At 44.8% G+C, this 23,069-nt stretch overlaps 1 protein-coding gene across 6 annotated transcripts in view; it reads left to right on the top strand.

The window, feature by feature from the left end:
• LOC140727541 (cell adhesion molecule DSCAM) overlaps positions 1 to 23,069 on the top strand; it is a 779,430-nt gene that overhangs the window by 681,781 nt on the left and 74,580 nt on the right. For all 6 annotated transcript variants that reach the window (XM_073045003.1, XM_073045002.1, XM_073045004.1 and 3 more), the window contains 5 exons: positions 4,795 to 4,948; positions 5,617 to 5,734; positions 7,633 to 7,796; positions 15,538 to 15,636; positions 18,608 to 18,796. In XM_073045003.1, the coding sequence (XP_072901104.1) occupies positions 4,795 to 4,948; positions 5,617 to 5,734; positions 7,633 to 7,796; positions 15,538 to 15,636; positions 18,608 to 18,796 (724 nt within the window). The remainder of the gene's footprint in view (positions 1 to 4,794; positions 4,949 to 5,616; positions 5,735 to 7,632; positions 7,797 to 15,537; positions 15,637 to 18,607; positions 18,797 to 23,069) is intronic.

The following is a 23,069-nucleotide window of genomic DNA, read 5'->3' as shown; positions in this document are numbered from 1 at the left end:
CAGGGTTCTTAGCCCTGAGCTGCACCCCCCAGACCTGCAGGAACAGTAGACCACTCATGGTCCAGCCTCAAATTATCAATCACTTTATTAACCCTCTGCTCTCCCTTTCAGATGTTGCTGTCAAGAGTCTTGTTCAGTGACATTCTGTAAACATTGTAAGTTACCTGGTACTGGGACAAGTTGTGTCAAATAGAAGTAGGAAGGCTGTTATTGTTCCCAGTTTCAATCAATGCTTCACTGGCAAAAGAAAGTGATTCACCATTATACATCATATGCCACAACATCATCATCATTATGAGCTGTGTTGTATGACATGGCCGATCGTAGTCTTCCAACTGTCCTTAATCCGAGAATTAATGAGGCTTCGTTACTCATGTGGAAGACTCCCCTCCCGCGCCCCCACCCTCATTCTCCCCCCCCCCCTCCCATCCATGACCATGGTTGTTCTTGGCAAATTTTTCTACAGAAGTGGTTTGCTATTGTCTTCCTCTGGGCAGTGTCTTTACAAGACCGGTGACCCCAGCAATTATTAAAACTCTTCTGAAATTATCAGCCTGGTACCAGTGGTTGCATAACCAGGACTTGTGATATGCACCAGTTCCTCAAACAACCATCCACCACTTGCTCCCATGGATTCACATGACTCTGGTTGGGGGGCTAAGCAGGTGCTACACCTTGCCCAAGGATGACCTGCAGGCCAGCAAAGGGAAGGAGCACCTTACACCTCCTTTGGTTGGAACGTAGCTCCACCTTGCCTCCCGTATCCCACAAGGATCGTTATTCCCAGGAGCACAAGGGATGACCTCATGGAAGTTTATAATACCACGAGGGTTTGGCTAAGGTGGACGGTCATGGTCTTTTCTTCAGAGTTGGTGAGTCTAAAACTAGACAGCACTGATACAATGTAAGAGGAGAGAGACTTCAAAAAGGCCTGAGGGGTAACTTCTCTATGCAGAAGGTAATGAGTGCCTCGAACGAGCTGCCCGATGAAGAGGCAGGATCATTAAAAACGGTGATGTACAGGGGGGTCATGTTGAGTCCAGAGTTCCCTGAAGGTCCAACACAAGAAGATAGAGTGGTGAATCTGTATCACATGGACTGATGGGTTTTTCCTGCGCTGTTTGATGTTCTATTTGCTAATTATGTAAAGTATCATCAAATGTCTACAAAACAAATGCAAAAGTGTCATTGAATGCCCTCATAGCTGAACTAACCTTCACCTCAGCTCCACTTTCCTACTCAGTCCCCTAAACCCTGGATTTCCCCAAGGTCTAAAATTTTTGACTACCTCAGCTGTAATTTGCATATTGGCTCCTCAGCTCTTTGCTTTGACAAAACAGCCACCTACATTGTCCATCCAAACTTCTCTGGTGTTAGGCGGTTCCAGGTGTGGGTAAATGGGATTGGAGTAGATGGTAGTTGATGATTAGTATGGATATAGTGGGTCAAAAGTCTGTTTCTATGCTGCCTTATGACTCCATAACATTATGACATTCTAACCATTGTTGTCATAAGGCCTTTACTCCTGAACTTATGACTGTATTTATTGCTCATAACCTTTTCTTTGTAATCCAAAGTTCTGGACTGGCCGAAAATAGAAACGTTTTCTTGCACCCATCCTTTGACCGAGGCTTCCCAGCCTCTCTTATGCCATGCTCCAATACCATTCAGCAAAGTGCCCATGGACCCCCCACATTAGAACCATCTCTTCAGCTGTGACTTTTCTACAGAAGGAGTTCCAACCTTTATTAAATTTTGTTCCTTTTTCGTGATGGTCATCATACAATTCACAATTTCATGGTCAGGGAACGGTGACCTGGCCCTTCTGTAAATCCTTTGAGACTTTACCACTCAATAGCAAAGAACAAAATTGATGGTTTATAGACAATACATATGATTGAGCTCCCCAGAAGTACCTGCCCTTCTGCATGCTGGGTTCAGATCTGATTGCTGCAGAAATGGAATTGATCTATTACTGTTACGTGTACTAAACTACAGTGAAAAGCTTACCTGTATATTTTTCATACAGATCAAATCATTACAGAGTGCACTACTTGGACAAGATAAAACAAAAACAATGCTCTATAAAGTTTTGTATGAACTGTATGCAAGACAAGCTTTTCACTGCATCTTGGTATATGAGACAACAGTAAATGATTGCCAATATTCGTCATCATTATCATGACATGCTGTATCGTGTGACCCCAGCCATAATCAATGCTCTCCAGAGATTGTCTGCCTGATGTCAGAAAGCATATGCAATGTTGGTATTTATTTCAAAGGGAATAGAATATAAAAGCAAGGAGATAATGCTGAGCCTTTATAAACTAGTCAGGCCACACCTGGAGTATTGTCAACAGTTCTGGGCCCCGTATCTCAGAAAGGATGTGTTATTATTAGAGAGTCCAGAGGAGGTTCACCAGGATGATTCTGGGAATGAAGGGGTTAACATATGAGGAGCGTTTGGCAGCTTTGGAATTTAGAGGAATGCATGGGGATCTCATTGAAACCTACTGAATGTTGAAAAGACTTCATTGGGTGGATGGGGAGAGGACGTTTCCTAAGATGGGGGTATCCAGAACTAAAGGCTCAAAATTGAGGGGTGACCCTTCAGAATAGGGGTAAGGAGGAGCTTTTTTAACCAGAGAGTAGTGAATCTGTGGAATGCTCTGCCACAGACTGTGGTGAGGGCCAAGCCCATGGGTATATTTAAGGCAGAAGTTGATCGTTTCCTGATTGGTCAGGGCATCTAAGGATATGGCAAGAAGGCAGGTGTATGGGGTTGAATGGGATCCGGGATCAGCCATGATGGAATGGCAGAACAGACTCGGTGGGCTGAATGGCCTGATTCTGCTTCTGTGTCCAATGGTCTTATGGACATCAGTGGGCGCATAACCAGGACTTGTGATATACACCAGCTGTTCATATGACTATCCATCACTTGCTCCCGTGGCTCCACGTGACCCTGATAAGGAGGCTCAGCAGTTGCTACACCTTGCCCAAAGGTGACCTGCAGGCTAGCAGAGGGAAGGAGCACCTCACACCTCCACACCACATCACCACCCAAGCGACAATATTAGCTACGGAGAAACTGTAATGCAGGTAAACAATAAGGTACAAGATTATAATGAGATAGATTGTGAGGTCAAGTCCAACTTATCATACTAGGGAACCATTTAATAGTTTTATAACTGTGTGGCAGAATCTGTCCTTGAGACTGATAGCATGTGCTTTCAGGTTTTTGTATCTTCTGCCCAGTGAGAGAATGTCCAGAGAGTGTGGTGTCTCTGATCATGTTGACTGCTTTTCTGAAGATCAAGGAGCACAGACAGAGTCAGTGGAGGGGAGGCTGGTTTCCACGATGTGCTGAGCTGTGTCCACAACTCTCTGCGGTTTCTGCAGAAAGAGCAGAAATGGACAGAGCAGTTGCCAGACCAAGCTGTAATGTATCCAGGTGGCATCTATGCTGTATCGATAAAAATTGGTAGAGTTTGCCAGGAACATACTAAATTCTGTCAGCCTCCCGATTGATTAGCATTGACCCTGGAAGGTCAAAGCCCTCCCCATCTCTCAATTCCTCTGTCTCCACCACATCTGCTCTCAGGATGAGGCTTCTCATTCCAGAATGAAGGAGATGTACTGCTTCTTCAAAGAAAGGGGCTTCCCTTCCTCCACCATCAACGCTGCCCTCATCTGCATCTTATCCATTTCACCCACGTCTGCTCTCACTTCATCCTCCCACCACACTACCAGGGATAGGGTTCCTCTTGTCCTCACCTACCACCCCACCAGCCTTCGCGACCAGCACATAATTCTCTGGAACTTCTGCCATCTCCAACGGGATTCCACCACCAAGCACATCATTCCGTCCCCCCCACTTTCTTTCCGCAGGGATCACTTCCTATGTGACTCCCTCGTTCATTCATCCTTCCCCACTGATCTCCCTCCTGGCACTTATCCTTGCAAGCTGAACAAGTGCTACACCTGCCCCTACACCTCCTCCCTCACTACCATCAGGGCCCAAAACAGTCCTACCAGGTGAGGTGAGACTTCACTCGTGAGTCTGCTGGGGTCATGTGCTGTGTCCTGTGCTCCCGGTGTGGCCTCCTGTATATTGGTAAGACCAGGTGTCGACTGGGAGACTACATCGCTGAGCACCTATGCTCTGTCCGCCAGAGAAAGCAGGATCTCCCAGTGACCACCCATTTCAATTCCACTTCCCATTCCCATTCTGATATGTCTATCCATGGCCTCCTCTACTATCAAGATGATGCCACACTTAGGTTGGAGAAACAAAACCTTATATTCCATCTGGGTAGCCTCCAACCTGATGACATGAACATCGATTTCACAGTCTTCAGGTAATGCCCCAACCCTTCACCATTCCCCATTCCCTTTTCCCTCCCTCACCTTATCTTCTTGCCCACCCGTCACCTTCCTCTGGTGGTCCTATCCCCTTTTCTTTCTTCCATGGCCTTCTGTCCTCTTCTATCAGTCTCCCCCTTCTCCAGCCCTGTACCTCTTTCATCAATCAACTTCCCAGCTCTTTATTTCACCCTCCCCCTCCCGGTTTCACCTATCACCTTGTGTTTCTCTCTCCTCTACCCCCCATCTTTTAACTCTATTCCTCATCTTTTTTCTCCAGTCCTGCCGAAGGGTCTCGGCCCAAAACGTTGACTGTGCTTTTTTCCATAGATGTTGCCTGGCCTGCTAAGTTCGTATTTGGTGTGTGTTGCCCTTTCAAGATCTTCTGTTTCACAGTGGCACAGTACACATCCTTGTTTCCCTTCACAGGTGATCAGTGAATTCGAAGCCTCACCGGACGTCTTCTATTACCGCATTCCAAACCTCAGCCAGAACCGCCAGTACAGTATCTGGGTTGTTGCCATAACTGCAGCGGGGAGGGGGAATTCCAGTGAGATCATCACCGTGGAGCCCCTCGCCAAAGGTAAGGCCGTAGAGCCAATCTGGTCACCTTCAATTCTGCAGCATCCTCATTCCCCAGTCCCCAACAGACTCTCCAGTCCTTTGTTCCGAATTGGAAAAGGTCTAACGTGAACCTCACCCATTCCCTGGTTTTGGTTTGGAGATAGTGCAGACCATGCCAGCTGAGGAGATTTTCCTCAGTGCCCTGATGAAAGGTTACTATCCGTGCAGCAGTTAGCATAACAGTAGTACAATGCCAGCAACCCAGTCTCAATTTCCGTCACTCTCTGTAAGGAGATTGTACATTCTCCTCATAACCGTGTGGAATTCATCAGTGTGCTCCAGCTCCCTGCCTTCCAAGATTATAATCTTTAGCCTCTTCCATATGTTAGGTGTTCTTGGATGTGATGATTACCTCTTGTGTGAAAAAGATTTAGGGAAGGTTTGGGTCCACTTTAATGTCCACTACATTTCAATGAATGTGTCTGATGGTGATGGGATTCGGGGCTCTCCAGATGGTATATTTCAGCCCCATTCGCTTTGCTGATATAGTTTCCCGTTCTGTCCCACACCATCCTCCTTCTTACTTTGGCTGGGTCGTAGATTCAGTGTGGTTTTAATCCCGGTTCAGTGTAATTTTTCACCCCAGTTCAGTGTGATTTTAACCCTGGTTACTCTGGTTGTTAACAGCACCGGCTCGGATCCTAACATTCAGTGGCACCGTGACCACGCCATGGATGAGGGACATTGTGCTGCAGTGCAAAGTGGTTGGAGACCCCACACCGGCTGTCAAATGGATGAAGAACAGGTAACTAAGGAGTCTGCGCCTTGGTTAGGAAGCTGTAGTTTTACTGAACCTCGAACTTCACAAAATCAAGCCAGATACCACACCAAAGAGAAGGGGTACTTGGCACGGTTTGGTAAAGTAATTCTCAAATATACGAGAATAACTAGACCAATATCTATTGTCCATCCCAATTACCTGTAATGGTGAACTACCTTATTGAATCACTAACACAAGCGGTTCTGCAGATGCTGGGACAACACACAAAATGCTGGAGGAACTCAGAAGGTCAGGCAGCATCTATGGAAATGAATGAACAGTCAATGTTTCAAACTGAGACCCTTCACCAGGACTGCAAAGGACTTGAACAGAAGAAGGAATTAGAAGGTTGTGGAATTACAGAAAGACAGAAGTACAAGCTGCCAGTGATAGTTGAGACCAACTGACCCCACCCACCCATTTTCCCCTCACCTGGTCTCTCACCTATCACCTACCAACATGTACTCCTTCCCATCCCCTCACCTTTTTCTGGCTTTGTCCCCTTCCTTTTCAGGTCTGATGAAGGATCTTGTCCCAAAACATCAACAGCTTATTCCTCTCCATAGAAGCTGTCAGCTTGCGGAGTTCCTCCAGCATCTTGTGTGTGTTGTTCTAAATTACTTAGTCCTCATGGTAAAATTACTCCCATTATGATTTAATCTCAGCAAGGATAAAATAATGCCAGGATATTGTCACGTCACTGCTGTGTAAAACCTTGTCCAGTCGCACTCGGAGTATTGTTGCAATTCTAGTCATCCCCTTACAGGAAAGAAGTGGAGGCTTTTGAACGGTTTGGGCTGGATTAAGCAGGATTCTGTCCGGACTAGAGGGTATGAGGTATAAGGAGAAGTTGGACAAAAGGGTGATTTTTTTTTCTCTAGAGAAGTGGAGGCTGAGGGGACACCCGATAGAAGTTCATAAATTTATGAGAAGCATAGATAATGTAGACAGAACCTTTTTCCACAGGTAAAAATGTTAAGTACTCAAGGACGTGTATTTAAAGTGAGAAGGGAAAAGTTGAAAGGAGGTGTGTGCACCAAGTTTTTACACAGGGAGGTAGCTGCCTGGAACAGTGGTGGAAGCAGATACGATGGTGAAGAGGCACATGAAAATGCAGGGATGAAGCCATATGCATCGCATACAGGAAGAAGAGACTTAGGTTAGTTCAGCATTGTGTTTAGCACAGACACTGTGGGCCGAAGGGCCTTCTTCGGCCCTGTACGGTTCCGTATTCTGTATTATAATAGTGTGGGACCTGGAGGGGAACATGCCAGTGGTGGGATTTCCCTCTGCTGTTGGTTTTCTGTTCTTTGTGTGTAGAAGCTCTAGGAAGTGCTGTAGAGAAAGCCTTGGGAACTTGCTATGGTGCATTTTGAGATGGTACAGACCGCTACTACAATGCGTTGGTGGGGGAGAGAGTAAAGGTGCTGAGTGGTTTGTCAGTCAAATGTGCAGGTTTATACAGTAGCAAACTCTGGATGTTCATGTCCTTAAACTGTGAGGATTTAGCCAATTGTCCACAAAATCCCTTGCATGGCTGCTCTGGACTGTAGATGAGGAGAGATGAATTAAATTCACCAACACGGATGCTGCTGAATTTAAATTCAGTGAAGCTAAAATTTTAAAAAAGCATGCGTAATTAACGGTAACAGTGAGACTGCTGAATTACTGTAAAAACTCAAATGGTTCCCAACTGTTCTGCCACCCTGATTCCATTTGCTCCATATGACACTAAAATCTGAATGGCATTTGAATGTAAAGCAGGTCTAACCTACACAGTATTGATGCACGCACCAGGGTGCTGCAAGAAATTTGATGAGCAGAAACAACATTCATTGCTGGTTTGTACCTGTCTTTGTTTGCTGTCTTGTTCTCTGCTCTAGCAATGGAACACCAGTCCCCGTGGTAACTGATGGGCGCAGGAGCATCTTTAACAACGGGAGCTTTGTTATCCGCACGGTAAAAGCAGAGGATTCTGGGTACTACAGCTGCACGTCCAGTAACAGCTGGGGATCAGACGAAATTCTCCTCAACCTTCAGGTGCAAGGTGAGCAACACCCAGTGAAGAGGTACAATGCAATGGTGGAACCTTTGTACTATTATTCCTTTCATCTTCCTTTTCTGCATCACAGTGCGCTTTTAGGCCTCATTTATTTCTGTTTGATTAGTGGTGAGGTGGATTACCGTGAACTGTGCCACAGCTGGCTATGTTGATGCTGAGTATTTGCTGAAGGCTGTTTCCCAGAAGAAGCAGGTGGACAGCGAGCAGAAAGTGGAATTCTCCGTTCCTTTCCAAACCACTCCGGTACCCAGGACAACAACGGTATAACAAACTCAGCCAATCAAAGGGCAAAAAGGAATCAATCTTAAAGCTTTAAATTATCTCTCAAACCGTCTTTCTCTCTTTTAGTATCTTTCTCCTTCTCTTACTCCTGCTGTTTTTCTTTCTCACTTTCCCTTTCTCTTGCTACCATTAGGGAGGAGGTACAGGAGCCTGAAGGCACAAACTCAATGATTCAGGAACAGCTTCTTCCCCTCCGCCATCCAGTTTCTGGATAGGCATTGAACCCATGAACCCTATCTCACTACTTTTTTGCACTACTTGTTTAATTTAATTTTTAAAATATATATATACTTCTTACTGTAATTTATAGTTATTATTATGTATTGCAATATACTGCTGCCACATAACAACAAATTTCACGGCATATGCCAGTGATAATAAACCTGATTCCGATTTTTGTACTGTATTTCTCACTCCCTCTCTCTCCCTCTCTCTTTCTCTTACTCCCCTCTCTATGTGATTCTCTTTCCCTCCATCCCTGTCACTTTCCCTTGGGAATTCTCCACCTCCGTCTCTTGTCAGTGTGCAATGTTGATTCCACGTCAGCGCTGTTAAATTGGACGACACCTCTGCATCTTGCAACATGCAACCACACACCCACTCTACACAGGAGATTCACATAACCACATCTGGAAGCCCCCTATTCATCCTGTACCTTTAAAGGGATCATCAATTGCAATCGAGCTAGAAAGTTCTGGAAGCATTCGGTACGTCAGACCAAATTCTGTGCAGAGACAAATATTCCCCTCAGCCTGATGTTTAGGTGACAATTCCACTAATGGTGTAGCTTGATAAAGCGAATGCAGACCCTAATGACCTTCCCAGAGGACAAAAGTGCACGGCAGGAGGCTTGCCATGGGTACTTTGCGAGCGTTTTCCCCACGTACAGTAGGGTCCACACAGGACAGTGCTGTGGAAGACCCCAATTCTCGAGGAAGGTTCCAATGAAGACACATTTATATTTTCTTATTTAGAGATACAGTGCAGAACAGGCCCTCCTTGCCCAATGAGTTACAGCACCCAGCAAGCCATCTAGGCTAATCACAGGACAATTTACAATGACTGATTAACCCACTAACTGGTACGTCTTTGGGCTTTGGGAGGAAACCAGAGCACCTGGAGGAAACCTACATAGTCATGGGCAGAACGTACATGGGCATGCCTTACAGGCAGCAATGGCCTTGAACTCCAAACTCCGAAACTCCCCAAGCTGTAACTGGGAAGCTACGGTGGCGCCCTAATCACACACTGCCAGTGAAAGTAAAGGCATAGAGTAGATCTGGTGGCTGTCAGTTTCCTGCTACACAACCCTGCAATCAAGTGAGCGGAGCTGGAATAGGGAGCAACAAGAAATCTGCTGGAGGAACTTAGTGGGTCGAACATCACCACAACCTTACAAACAACTGAGCTCAGGCCAAGAAAGCAGGAGACAACATTCATCTGATTTCTGGCTAGACTGTCCTTGTCTGCCTAACCAGACCTAGAGTTCAGAGATCACGATCCCAAGTGTATTGTAGTTCCCATCTTACCATAACTGTTACTTTCGCTGCGTTACTGCTGCTGTGGTTAAACTGCATCTAGAGGTTCAGAGCATAGGAACAGGTAGGCACAGTGGAAGGAAGGCATTAAGTTTAAGTATTAATGTTGATCTATTGTTTCGGCTGAACATCAAACAAGAGGAAATCTCCAGAGGCTGGAAATCCAAGTAACGCACACAAAATGCTGGAGGAGCTCAGCAGGCCAGGCAGCATCTAGGAAAAGAATATTATCAACATTTCAGGCCAAAACCCTTCGGCAGGATGTCTTGGACTGTTCGTTGGGTCTTAATTAGTCACTGTGTCGATGGACAAAGTGTTTGGATCTGTACTTTAAATTTTATTTAGAGACCATAAGACATCACCATCATCATTATGTGCTATGTCATATGACGGACACAATCATGATTGCTCTTGGCAAATTTTTCTCTCAAAGTGGTCTGCCATTGCCTGCTTCTGGGCAGTGTCTTTACAAGACGGGTGACCCCAGCCATTATCAATACTCTTCCAAGATTGTCTGCCTGGCGTTAGTGGTCTCATAACCAGAACTTGTGATATGCACCATCTGCTCATATGACCATCCAGCACCTGCTCCCGTGACTTCACGTGACCCTGATCGGGGGCTAAGCAGGTGCTGCACCTTGCCCAAGGGTGATCTCCAGGCTAGCGGAGAGTTGGAACACCTTACCCTTCCTTTGGTAGAGACGTATCTCCACCCTGGCACCCAACTGCTTAAGAGATAGAAGCTGAATTAGGCCATTTGGCTCAGTGAGTCTGCTCTGCCATGTGACCATAGCTGATTTACTAACCCTCTCAACCCCATTCTCCTGTCTTCTCCCCGTAACATTTGACACCTTGAGTAATCAAGAACCTATCAACCTTTGCCTTAAATATACACAAAGAGTTGGCCTCCGCAGCCATCTGTGGCAATGAATTCCATGGGTTTCATCACTCCTCAGTTAAAGAAATTCCTTCTCACCTTTGTTCTAAAGAGACGTCCCTCTATTCTGAGGTAATGCCGTCTCCATTTAACACCAGTTTTCTGCGTACTAATAGTGCTTCGCTTTATCTGAAAATTTGACTTTTTATCAATACTACGAGGCTCAGAAGAAAATTAAAAGTTTTTGAAGTTTCAATGTCTTCAGTTCTGACATTGATATACTGTACATGTGAGAAATTAATGAGAATTGACAGGCAGGTATTTTCATATTGTCTCTAACCTCTGCAGAGTGTTGTCACTTTTAATTACTGATGGCCCTATGGTGACTTTAAACGAATGAACAGGACCTTGAGAAACAATTCCAAGCTAATGTTCTGACACTCATAATTAATATCCTATGGCATAGTTGTCTCATAGCAAGAGCGATTATAGATCTGGACAAGTGATGATGGAATATTAATATTAAACTAGATAGTTTTATAGGCTAAGTGGTGATCGGATACACAAGCATGTCAAAGTCCCCACTTGCTGAGAAGGAGCTGCAAGGAGAGATTGGTGTAGAGCTTGGGATGAAGACAGATTATTTATGGATAACAGAGCTTGGGCAGTATGATGCAAAGATACCCCACAGATATCACTGTGTAAAGTGGAGGATTGTGTATAATATACACTCGGTAGCCTCTTTATTGGGTATCTCCTGTACCTAATAAAGTGGCACCGAGTGTGTGCTCGTGGTCTTCTGCTGCTGTAGCCCATCCACTTCAAGGTTCAACATGTTGTTCATTCAGAGAAGCTCTTCTGCACGCCACTGTTGTAACACCTGGTTATCTGAGTTACTGTCACCTTGCTGTCAGCTTAAACCACTTGAACCAGTCTCTACCATTCTCCTCTGACCTCTTTCATTTACAAGGCATTTTCACTCACAGAACTAGATGTTTTCTTTGTTTTTCACAACATTCTCTGTAAACTCCGTTGACTGTTGAGCATGATAGTCCCAGGAGTTCAGCAGTTTCTGATGTACTCAAACCACCCTGTCTGGCACCAACAGTCATTCCATGGTCAAAGTCACTTAAGATCACATTTCTTCCCCATTCTGATGTTCGGTCTGAACAATAACTGAACCTCTTGGCCGTGTCTGCATGCTTTCATGCATTGAGTTGCCACGCCATGCGGAGTGTAAGAGCAGAGTGCAAAATCATGGAGTACTTTGCCCTCACCAAATAAGTCAAAGCAGGTCTGTGGTACGTGGTAGAAGGTACCAAATGTTCCCCACAAGGAATGGGACAATTGAAGATACCTGACCTCCTTATACCATCACGATCATGGTAGTAGCAGGAGGTTGGGTGCTGTATCTCCAATTACCGTATCAGTCTGTAACTGAACAATTAGGCTTGATTCCACCAGGCCAAGCATAGTCTGCAATATAGAAAGTGCATACTAAGGCACATAAAAACATAAGTGCATAAGAAATAGGAGCAGGAGTCGGCCACCTGGCCCATCGAGCCTGCTCCACCATTCAATAAGACCAGGCTGATCTGGCCATGGACTCATCTCCACTGACCTGGCTTTTCCCCATAACCCTTAATTCCTCAACTATGCCAAAATCTATCCAACCTTGTCTTAAATATATTTACTGAGGTAGCCTCCACTGCTTCACTGGAGAGAATTCCACAGATTCACCACTCTCTGGGAAAAGCAGTTCCTCACCATCTCCGTCCTAAATCTATTCCCCTGAATCTTGAGGCTATGTCCCCTAGTTCTAGTCTCACCTACCGGTGGAAACAGCTTTTCTGCCTCTATCTTATCTATCCCTTTCATAAATTTATATGTTTCTATAAGATCTCCTCTCATTCTTCTGAATTCCAGTGAGTACAGACTAAAGAATGCATTATATGAGGTAGTGGATTGGTAGGGATGTGTAAGACATAGCATAAAAAACAGACTGGGCTGTATAAAGTACAGTATGACTCATACTTAGGGAACCCACTCTAAGGAGACTTACAAAAATGTGAACAAACAGATTACAACAACAAAGTAAAATCACAGCTGTGACCGAATACAGGTAACTCGGTGATTTTATTGAGAATACAAAGGGTTTGGATGTTGGGGGATGTGGGGTGGGCTTAATGACTGGGCACTGAGGATGTGTGTGAGTCATCCCAGGCATTAACGATTAGTTAGTCAGCTTGAGCACAGAAGCCATATTAGTGCAGTCAGGCACAATGAGGCTTATCATTTGAGGGTGAGTTTCTGAGCCCAGGCATTGAGGGCTTATTACTGACCTGACTATAAAGGGTAATCGGTGACCACAGGTTTTGAGAGAAAACGTTAGTGAGGCTGAGGCTGTATCAGTGATACCAAAGCACAGAGCTGTCACCAGATATTGACAGTAACAATCTGTTCTGATTTCCAAACTGATTAGTTCCTAGAATGAAACTCATCTGTAAGGTGGGGAACAGAGTGGCAGATGAAAGTATGTGGACGAGAATGTGTAACGTGCAGATGGAAACATCTAAAGTGAAGTGTGACAGTGATAACATTCTACACACACGTTTACAGCCATGATTTCCACCTCTCCTCCCACCTTTCTCTTCTCTCCCCCTCCACCCTATTGCCAATTGTTTTGTAGTTTCTTTGTAAAACTGAATATCAGAGCAGTGCATTGAACAAGCTTAATAAGAGCCACAACATCTGTAAACTTGCGATGGTCAGAAGACTATTTTGCAAAGATGGCATGGATGGACTGTACATTGCATCTCTTGTAACCTCGTGCCAAATGGCTGGATGAGAGGTGACCTGATAGAGGTGTATAAGATGATGAGAGGACACCCTTTTCACCCTTGGCTAATGTTTAAGAATTAGGTAAGCACTTGCAGTTATCAGTGCACATGTAGATCTAAGATTAACTGAGGAGATCTCCTATGCAGTACAAAATTAAAGGTAATGATTTTTAATAACATAGTAAAGAACCTCTGTTGCCTGTGAAGGAAATACTATCTGTTCACTTGCAAATGCTATACAGTACAGAAGATTGAAGATTCAAGATTGATTAATGTCATTTTCATTTCCAGAACACAAGTGTAACGAAGAACAAAATAATTGTTATTCTGGATCTGATGCAGCACAAAATTCATAGTAAGATAAAGGATACAATAATATAACACAATAAATATAAATACATAAGATAGCTTATGTACAGAAGATCCAGAAACTATAGAAAGGGTGCAGAGGAGATTTACAAGAATGTTGCCTGGATTGGGGAGCATGCCTTATGAAACAGGTTGAGTGAACTCAGCCTTTTCTCCTTGGAGTGACAGAGGATGAGAGGTGACCTGATAGAGGTATATAAGATAATGAGAGGCATTGATCGTGTGGATAGTCAGAGGCTTTTTCCCAGAGCTGAAAGGGCTAGCATGAGGGCACAGTTTTAAAATGCTTGGAAGCAGGTACAGTGGGGATGTTAGGGGTAAGTTTTTTTACACAGAGAGTAGTGAGTGTGTGGAACGGGCTGCCGACAACGGTGGTGGAGGCGGATACAATAGGGTCTTTTAAGAGGTTCCTGGATAGGTACATGGAGCTTAGAAAAACAGAGGGCTATGGGTAACCCTAGGTAATTTCTAACGTAAGTACATGTTCAGCACAACTTTGTGGGCCGAAGGGCCTGTATCGTGCTGTAGGTTTTCTATGTTTCTATGTTCTACATAGATTGATTGTACATCCGGTTTGTGGCATTTGTTCGTACCACTGGACCTGGACTTCCGAGGTTGAGAGAGTGAAACTGCCCCAATACAATGGCTTTTCCAGTTTAAAAACTCTCCCGCTCAGGTTTCCTGTCACCGTGATGGACAGCCACCACCATAAACTGCCTGTACATACGTTGACTCTGACAGGAAATGATAAAGTAGTGGTGGTGGGATGGGTTAATGCGTGGAGGTGTCGATCAGCCTTACTATTAGGGGTAAGTAACCGTTTTATGAGTCTGGTGGTCTTGGTGTGAATGCTACGTTGCCCCTCCCTGATGGGAATGGGACAGAGAGTCTGTGAGCAGGGAGAGTGGGATCCTTCATAATGTTATTGGCCTTTCTCTGGCAGCTTTCTGAATATATGTATATCCTTGATGGTGGGCAGGCTAGTGTCAGTGATGCATTGGGAAGGTTTGGCTACCTGTTGTAGAGCCCTCCTCAAGTCAAGTCAAGTCACTTTTATTGTCATTTTGACCATAATTGCTGGTACAGTACCTAGTAATAATGAGACAAAGTTTTTACAGGACCATGGTGTTACATGACTCAATACAAAAACTAGACTGAACTATGTAAAAAAAACACAGAAAAGAAAACTACCCTAGACTACAGACCTAACCAGGACTGCGTAAAGTGCACAAAACAGTGCAGGCATTACAATAAATAATGAACAGGACAATTGGACAGTAAGGTGTCAGTCCAGCCTCTGGGTATTGAGGAGTCTGATAGCTTGGGGGCAGGAGGGAGAAGAGATTATATGACGGGTGCATAGGGTCCTTTATAATGCTGATTGCTTTGCGGATGCAGCGTGTAGTGTAAATGTCTGTAATGGCAGGAAGAGGGACCCCGATGATCTTCTCAGCTGACCTCACTATCCGCTGCAGCTGATAATGAGATGGTGCAATTTCCGAACCAGGCAGTGATGCAGCTGCTCAGGGTGCTCTCAATACAACCCCTGTAGAATGTGATGAGGATGGGGGGGTGGTGGGAGATGGACTTTCCTCAGCCTTCGCAGAAAGTAGAGAGGCTGGTTTGCTATGGAGCTGGTGTTGAGGGACGAAGTAAGATTCCACCACAGTGCAGTTTCCATACCACACAGTGATGCAGCTTGTTAGGATGTTCTCTACTGAGCTTCTGTAGAAGGACGTGGGTATGGACCTGCATAATGCAGAAGAGTGGGCCCTTTCCATGCTTATCTTAACCCTGTACCCATACTTTCTTTCCAACAGTTCCCCCGGACCAACCACGTCTAACAGTGTCCAAGACGACCTCAAATTCCATCACGCTTTCCTGGATACCGGGTGACAATGGTGGGAGCTCTATTCGAGGTAGGAGGCCTTCAAGAAATCTGTTCTGTGGTGAACACAACCTTCCTTCACTGTTGTTGCATTACAGTATGGCGTGAAGCATAGTGGTTAAGCGATCTGAGCCAGTGATCTGGAGGCACAAGTTCGAATCCCACCACAACAGGTGGGGAATTTTAAGATCATAGTATTTAAATAAATCCTGCATAAGCAAGCATCAATCCATGAAAAGAGTCATACAAATCTATTTAATTCACCAGTGTCCTTCAGAGGAGGACATTTTCTCTCCTCACTTCATCCTAATGATTCCATTAGAAAGTGAGATTCCATTCAGAGGGTGAGAAAGAAAAAGGTGGAGAAGACAGACAGGCAGAGAGAGAGGAAAAGAGTAAAAGGAGTGGAGAGAGAGAAAAAGAAAGAGGTAAGCGAAAGAGACAGATAGAGAGAGGGGAGTGAGAGAGAAAGAGGATGGGGAGAGAGGCAGACAGACAGGAAGAGAGAAAGAAGGAGGGAAAGAGAAGGGAAGAGTGAGGGAGTTCAAAAATGGATGGACAATACACAGCAGCTTTGCCAGCAGCACCATTGACAGGGAATTAATAAAATACTAACAACTACTTAGCAGAAGCCACTCCACCCTGCTAACAAAAAAGAAAATGGAAGAGACTGTAGGTGTGGAACTCTGGAACAAGATCAGAGCACTGGAAGATTTTGACAGAACACGCAGCAGCTGTACAGGCAAAAGGGTGTAAGTCAACATTTTGGATACAGACCCACAGCTACTCTGAGCAGGATTGCTTGTAGAGGGGACATTGTGGGAGAGGGGATGGTAACCCACATTGTCTCAGTTCTGTTCTCCCATGTACCTGCCCACCTCATTTTTCCCCCTTTGCTCATCTCACTCATCCATCTTCTCCCTCCTGGTTCCACTTGTCCATCATTCTTTCCTCACCTGGTTTCACCTGCCAGCCAGTAGTCTGCTATGTACCAGCAACCCTTCTCAATCCTGATGTAGGGTCTCAAACTGAAACACTTTGGGCTGAGACCCATCTTCAGGGTCGAAAAGGAAAAGGGAAGAAGCCAAAATAAGAAACTGGGAGGAGGGGAAAGACTACAAGCTGGAAGGTGAAAGTTGAAGACAGGTGAGGGTTAAGCAGCAGAGGGGGATGAAGCGAAAAGCTGGCAATTGATAGTAGATAGGGATAAGAGAAGGGAAGGGGCACCAGAGAGAGGTGATAGAGAGATTAGAATAGGAGGAGTAGGAATGGAGTCAGGATGGGGAATGAAACGGGGCGGGGGTGGGGAGAAATTACCAAAAGTTGGAAAAATTAATGTTTATGCCTTTAGGTTGGAGGCTACCCAAACAGGGTGCGAGGTGTTGCTCCTCCAGCCTGAGAGTACCTAATCATAGCAATAGAGGAAACCATGGACTGACATATTGGAATGGGAAGTGGAATTAAAATGGTTGATCACCAGGAAGTGCTCCCTATTACGGTTTGCTCCTTTATGGGTAGCCTCCAACCTTATGGCCCAAAACATTAACCCTATTCCTCTCCGTAGATGCTGCCTGACCTGCTGAGATCCTCCAGCATTTTATTTATTTAGAGATAGAGCGTGGAACGGACCCTTCTGGCCCTAATGAGCCAAACTACCTGGCAACCCACCTATTTACCACTACCCTCATCACAAGACAATTTACAATGACCAATTAACCTAGCATCTGGTAGGTCTTTGGACAGGGGGAGAAAACCAGAGAACCCAGAGGAAACCCACGCGGTTCACAGGGAGAATGTACAAACTCCTTACATTCAGCGCAGAATTGATCTCCACACTCCAGAATGCCCAGCGGTAATCGTGCCACACAAACCACTGTGCTACCATGGCATTCTGTATGCGTTTCCAGCACCTACAGAATCTCTTGTGTTTATGATTGCCTTCACAGATGTTGCTTGACCTACTAGATTCTTCTAATGCCTTGTTTTTAGAGAAGGAAGCTAGGAGAAGGCTAATATCAGCCATCATTACTGACAGCCTCATTATTTTGCACTGCTTATATTTATATGTTTCTAATTGCTGTTTACAGTTTTTTTATGTATTGTACTCAGTGCTCTGCAAAACAGCAAATATCACGACATACGTCAGTGATAATAAACCTAATTCCGATTATGATCAGATGACTCCAGGTGTCCATTTCTGAGGTCTAACCTCCAAATGGGTTCAATGTTAACTTGCTTTAAGAAAAAAAACTACAATTTGCTAAAAAAAAATGTATTTCATTATCTTTGCATTTTGGTGAAAAGAATGCCCGGGAAAAGAAAAGTTTTATTTTAAGATTTGTTCATATTGGCTGTCAATGAGGAGCACTTCCATGTTCCAGCTGTGAGTGGGGTCAGAGGTTACATGGAAGACCAGGTCTGGCCGGAGTATGGAGCGGATGCTCCCAGGAATGAGCAGGTTATGTTGAGGATGCCAGTCTTCCATGGACTGTATGGTTGGCCTCCAGGCTGAGGTTTGCAAAGGGATTCAATTTTGTTAAGCAGCCCATTTTCTGAGCTGTGAATTGGTCACAGGAGTAAATCAAAGGGGAGCGTTGAACATTCTGATGAGCTGGAGTTTAATTAACTTATCACAGTAAACTGCCATTATTTCCCATGATCCTTTGTGCTGGCTAGAATCCTGATTATTTTCCAAATGAATTGACTTGTAGTCACGGATACAGAGCCATCTCATTAACAGATCTAGTTTCTCAGCCAAGTTTATCGTCTGGATCACCATAAACACAGAATATGATGGAGCCGGACAGAAAATATTTCCTAATAGAACTGGGTGTTGTAAGAACTAATTGCCACAGCACTGAAAGGGAATTGGGAAAGCTCTGGCTATTCTCTATACTCTAACTTGCATTCTGAATCTGCTGATGAACACAATTGGTTTTTATTTGCTTGTAAGCAATCCCCTCAGTTCACTGGTGATGAATGCGTGCTGTTCTCTTCTTAAGGTTACATCTTGCAGTACTCAGAGGACAACAGTGAGCAGTGGGGCAGCTTTCCCATCAGCCCCAGTGAGCGCTCATATCGTCTGGAGAACCTGAAGTGTGGGACGTGGTACAAGTTCACCTTGACAGCACAGAATGGAGTGGGACCTGGCCGCATCAGTGAAATCATTGAGGCCAAGACACATGGGAAAGGTACAGGGCTCTTTATCCAAATAGCAGAAAAATATTTACTCCCTACGTGAAGGATCTTAACAATTTCCCTATTTTTAACACTTCCAAGCTGCTGGGTTTTCATCTCCCCCTCCCTCTTCCTCTCCCTCCCTCTCCCTCTTCCTCCCCCTCCCTCCTCTCCCCTCCCTGTCCCTCTCCCTCCCTCTCTCTCCCCCTCCCCTCCCCCTCCCTCTTCCTCTCCCTCCCTCTCCCTCTTCCTCCCCCTCCCTCCTCTCCCCTCCCTGTCCCTCTCCCTCCCTCTCTCTCTCCCTCCCTCCCTCTCCCTCCCTCTTCTTCTTCCTCCCCTCCCTCCCATTCTCGTTTACACAATCTATTTCTCTCTCTCCCTGTTTCACAGTCCTTCACCTTCCCAGCTCCTACCCCCTCTGTATATTGACCCATTTAAGTCACTCCTCAAAACATCTTAACCCAACTGGCTGTAATCATCTTATGTGAACAGGGGTCAATTTTTAACTCCTAATTCTCTTGCTAAGCACTTTGGGACATTGTTAATAAACAAAGGGACACTATCAATCCAACTGGCTGGTTGTCCTGGACCTCACAGTTCCACGGACTGACTACACTTGACCTTACCCAAAAAGGTCAAGAAGCGATCACTAGCCCTGATTGACTGCCTCATATCAACTGACCTGTTGCAACTCATCATGGAGACAGACGATTGCCATCTAAGCTAATTCCATTTCCTGCATTTGGCCCTTATCCCTCTAAACCTTTGCTATCCCTGAACCTGTCCAAATGTATTTCAAATGTTATTAATTTATCTGCCTTAACCACTTCCTCTAGCAACTCATTCCACATACTGGTCACACTGGGTGAAAATAAGGTCTCAATTAAATCTCTCCCCTCTTACCCTATAACTCTGTCCTCTAGTTCTTAATGTCATAACCTTGCGAAAATGGCTGTATGCAGTTTTTTTTTGTTACATATTCAGTTCCACTGACCTGGGGCAGGCAGTGCATATCCCTTTACAGCACCTACAATTGGAAGATCGGGGTTCAAGTCCCGTCGGTGCCTCCAGAGAGGTTTATGTTCTTCCCGCGACTGTGTGGGTTTCCTCTGGGTACTCCGTTTCCTCCACATTCCAGACGGTGTATGGGTTAGGGTTAGTAAGTTGTGGGCATGGTAGGCTGGCAGCAGAAACAGGGCAACACTCGCATATCTTTGGACTGTGTTGGTCATTGACACAAATTATGCCTTTTCCTGCATGTTACAGTGCTTCAGTGTAAATGTGACACATAAAACTAATCTTTAATCTAAGTGGATGTTGGAGAGGTTAAGCATAACCAACAGCTGATGCCTAATTGCCACCAACGAGCAGAGATAGATTGCCTCGATTCAGAGATAAAGGGCAGCAGCTTGGTTACCCTGTCAGAGGGCAGGTAATACTTGGGGGTTTACAGCTCAGCAGATGACAGGAAAACTGAGGAAAGATGAAGAAGGAAGATGGAACATTCTACCAAGACCGACAATGAACTGCAAGTCTGCACTCAAAAATCAGCTGCCATTTACTTCATTTACCTGCTACAGAGGCTTCTTGCAGTCCAACTATACACACGCTTCATTGTAACTGCCACCTTTTGGCTTCAAGTTGTCCTCGAGTTTCCATAGTTATCAAAACGTACAGGCTGTACAGATCAAAACACTACAAGAGGTCAGGAATGAGTGATTACTTTAACCTTTTGCTTGCTGGAACGGAGATCTATTCCTACTATGCTTCAAAGTTCAAAGTAAACTTATTATCAACATCCATAACAATAAGTTACCATATGCTACATTGAAATTCATCTTCTTGCAGGCATTTACAGGGGAAAAAAGAAATACAATATAATTTTGCAAAAAGCTATACATAAGCAGAAAGTACTGACAAACAACTGATGTGAAAAAGAAGATAAGCTGTGCAAATAAGAAAATGATACTGAGAACATGAGTTGCAAAGAGCCTTTGAAAGTGAGTCTGCAGGTCGTAGGATCAGTTCAGAGCGCTGGTGAATGAACTTTACCCTGTCCTTACTCCTCTAGACTGTTGAAAGTGGGAAATAAAAAAGAACACACTGTCTTCTAGAAATTCATCCCCATCTCTAGCTCTAAACATACAACATTATAGTGCAGGTCTTCCCCAGGAAATAGTAAAGTTCAGTTCTGTGAACTGTTAGCAGCCCAATCAGTTCGCTGTTTGGAAAGGTGGCTTCATGCCAACCTCCCAGGCAGGAAAAGATGCCCGCAGCCCTGTAGTAGCTGGCAAATCCATCCTTCCAGTTTCCCTGACACTTGGTCCTATGTACGGGCTGTACACAAGTCAGGTGTTGGGTAAGCTGTACTCATTTTCTGAAGTTCACCTCTATTGTAGTCACTAGGATTGAATTTCAGAGGGAGATACAATGTTCTGTCACTACTGCATGAACAGCACAGTGGCACAATAAGTGGAGCTGCTGCCTCCCACCTTCAAAGGAAATGTTCCAATTCCGATCGATAGTTCTGGCTGCGTAGAAATTTCATGTCCTCCCCCGAAAACCAGTTCTCCCCGGGTGATTTGGTTTTCTCCCAGTTCCAAAAGAAGGGCACGCAGTAAGCTAACTGGCCACTGGTAGGAGAGTCAGAGAGGAGTTAATGGGCACCCAAGAGTAGACTGACTTGAAAGGAATAAGTGGGCGAGTAACGGGAGCAGCATAAACCAGATGGGAGGAATGGTCACTTATTGTTGAAAGGAGATATTAGAATAATAGGAGAATTTGGGAAAATGGTACAATGAGCACTACTGTCCAAGGGGAAATACTACGCATTAGGTTTTAATATTTAATTAACTTTCCAGCACACTCCCTCAGTATTTTGGCTTATTTTTGTGATGGTTCAGTAGTGGAATATAACAAGTGTGTAGCCATGTTTGTTGAACACCCCTTGGTTAATTCTAGCCTATTCTTTCGATAACTTCAGCTATCGAGATACCGGGCTGAGCTCAATCCTCCTGTGATGTGACATACCATTTATTATCAAAGTATACAAATCTGAAATTCTTCTTCTCTGGGTAGCCTTGAACCTAAGAAAGAAAAGAAAGGCAGCACAATCATCAAACCCCAAACCAAACTCCACCCCCCCGTACAAAAAATGCACAAAATAGAACAGGCATTTCGACCGCCAAATACTCACTCCATGCACAGAACAAAATGCGGAAGATCGGGCGAAAAACATAGAATATAAAAAACTATAGGACTGAAAAAAAACTGTCTCCAGTCCAAGTCCACATCCAAAACACGGAAAACCTGGGCAACGTTCTCCAGGTACAGTGGCAGACTCTCTGCTCTTCAGTAACAGAGCTACCAAGAGGCAGGCAGCTGGCGCACACCTTTCACATTCGCCTTGATATTTCAATCTCCTTCGTCGCTTTAATCAGCGAAATTGAGTCGAACATTGGCTCATGCCCCGTCCCACAGCCTGCCCGCCATGAGGTATGCTCATGCTGTCTCTGCCTCTCGCAGAGCACTGGATGATCTCCAAACAGGCTCCAACAGTTACAGGATCACATCCAAGATGAAAAACAAATGTAAGAGATATAAAAGAAGTGAAATATATGGTTTCATGGTCTATCCAGAAGAGGTCAACTGAAGGAACATTGTACTCAGGTGCCATCTTGACCAGTCTTGAAACAATAAGATCATAATCAGATCTCACCTGCCCAAGTAGAATATTGTGAGCTGCCTCAACGACTATTATCCAGTAGCATTCAGATGCAATGCTTTGAGAGGTTACTCATAGCTAGAATTAACTCCTGCCTCAGCAAGGACCCACTGCAATTTGCCTATCACCACAATATGTCTACAGCAGACACAATCTCAATGGCTCTTCACGTGGCCTTAGATCATTTGGGCAATACAAACACCTCTGTCAGGATGTTGTTCATCGACAATAGCTCATTGTTTAACACCATCATTCCTATAGTCCTGATGGATAAGCTACGGAACGTAGGCCTTTGTATCTCCCTCTGCAAATGGATCGTCAACTTCCTAACTGGAATATAACAATCTGTACGGTAATAATATCTCCTCCTCGCTGATGATCAACATTGGCGCTCCTCAGGGATGTGTGCTTATCCCACTGATAAGTTCTACTCTACTCTCTCTACACCCATGACTGTGTAGCTAGACAGAGCTCAAATGCCATCTATAAATTTGCTGGTAATATAATTACATTGTTGGCAGAATCTCAGATGGAGATGAGGAGGCGTACAGGGGCGGAATATA

Source organism: Hemitrygon akajei, chromosome 5, assembly GCF_048418815.1.
Source record: "Hemitrygon akajei chromosome 5, sHemAka1.3, whole genome shotgun sequence".
Taxonomy (NCBI): domain Eukaryota; kingdom Metazoa; phylum Chordata; class Chondrichthyes; order Myliobatiformes; family Dasyatidae; genus Hemitrygon; species Hemitrygon akajei.
This window is presented reverse-complemented; position numbering and strand designations above follow the sequence as displayed.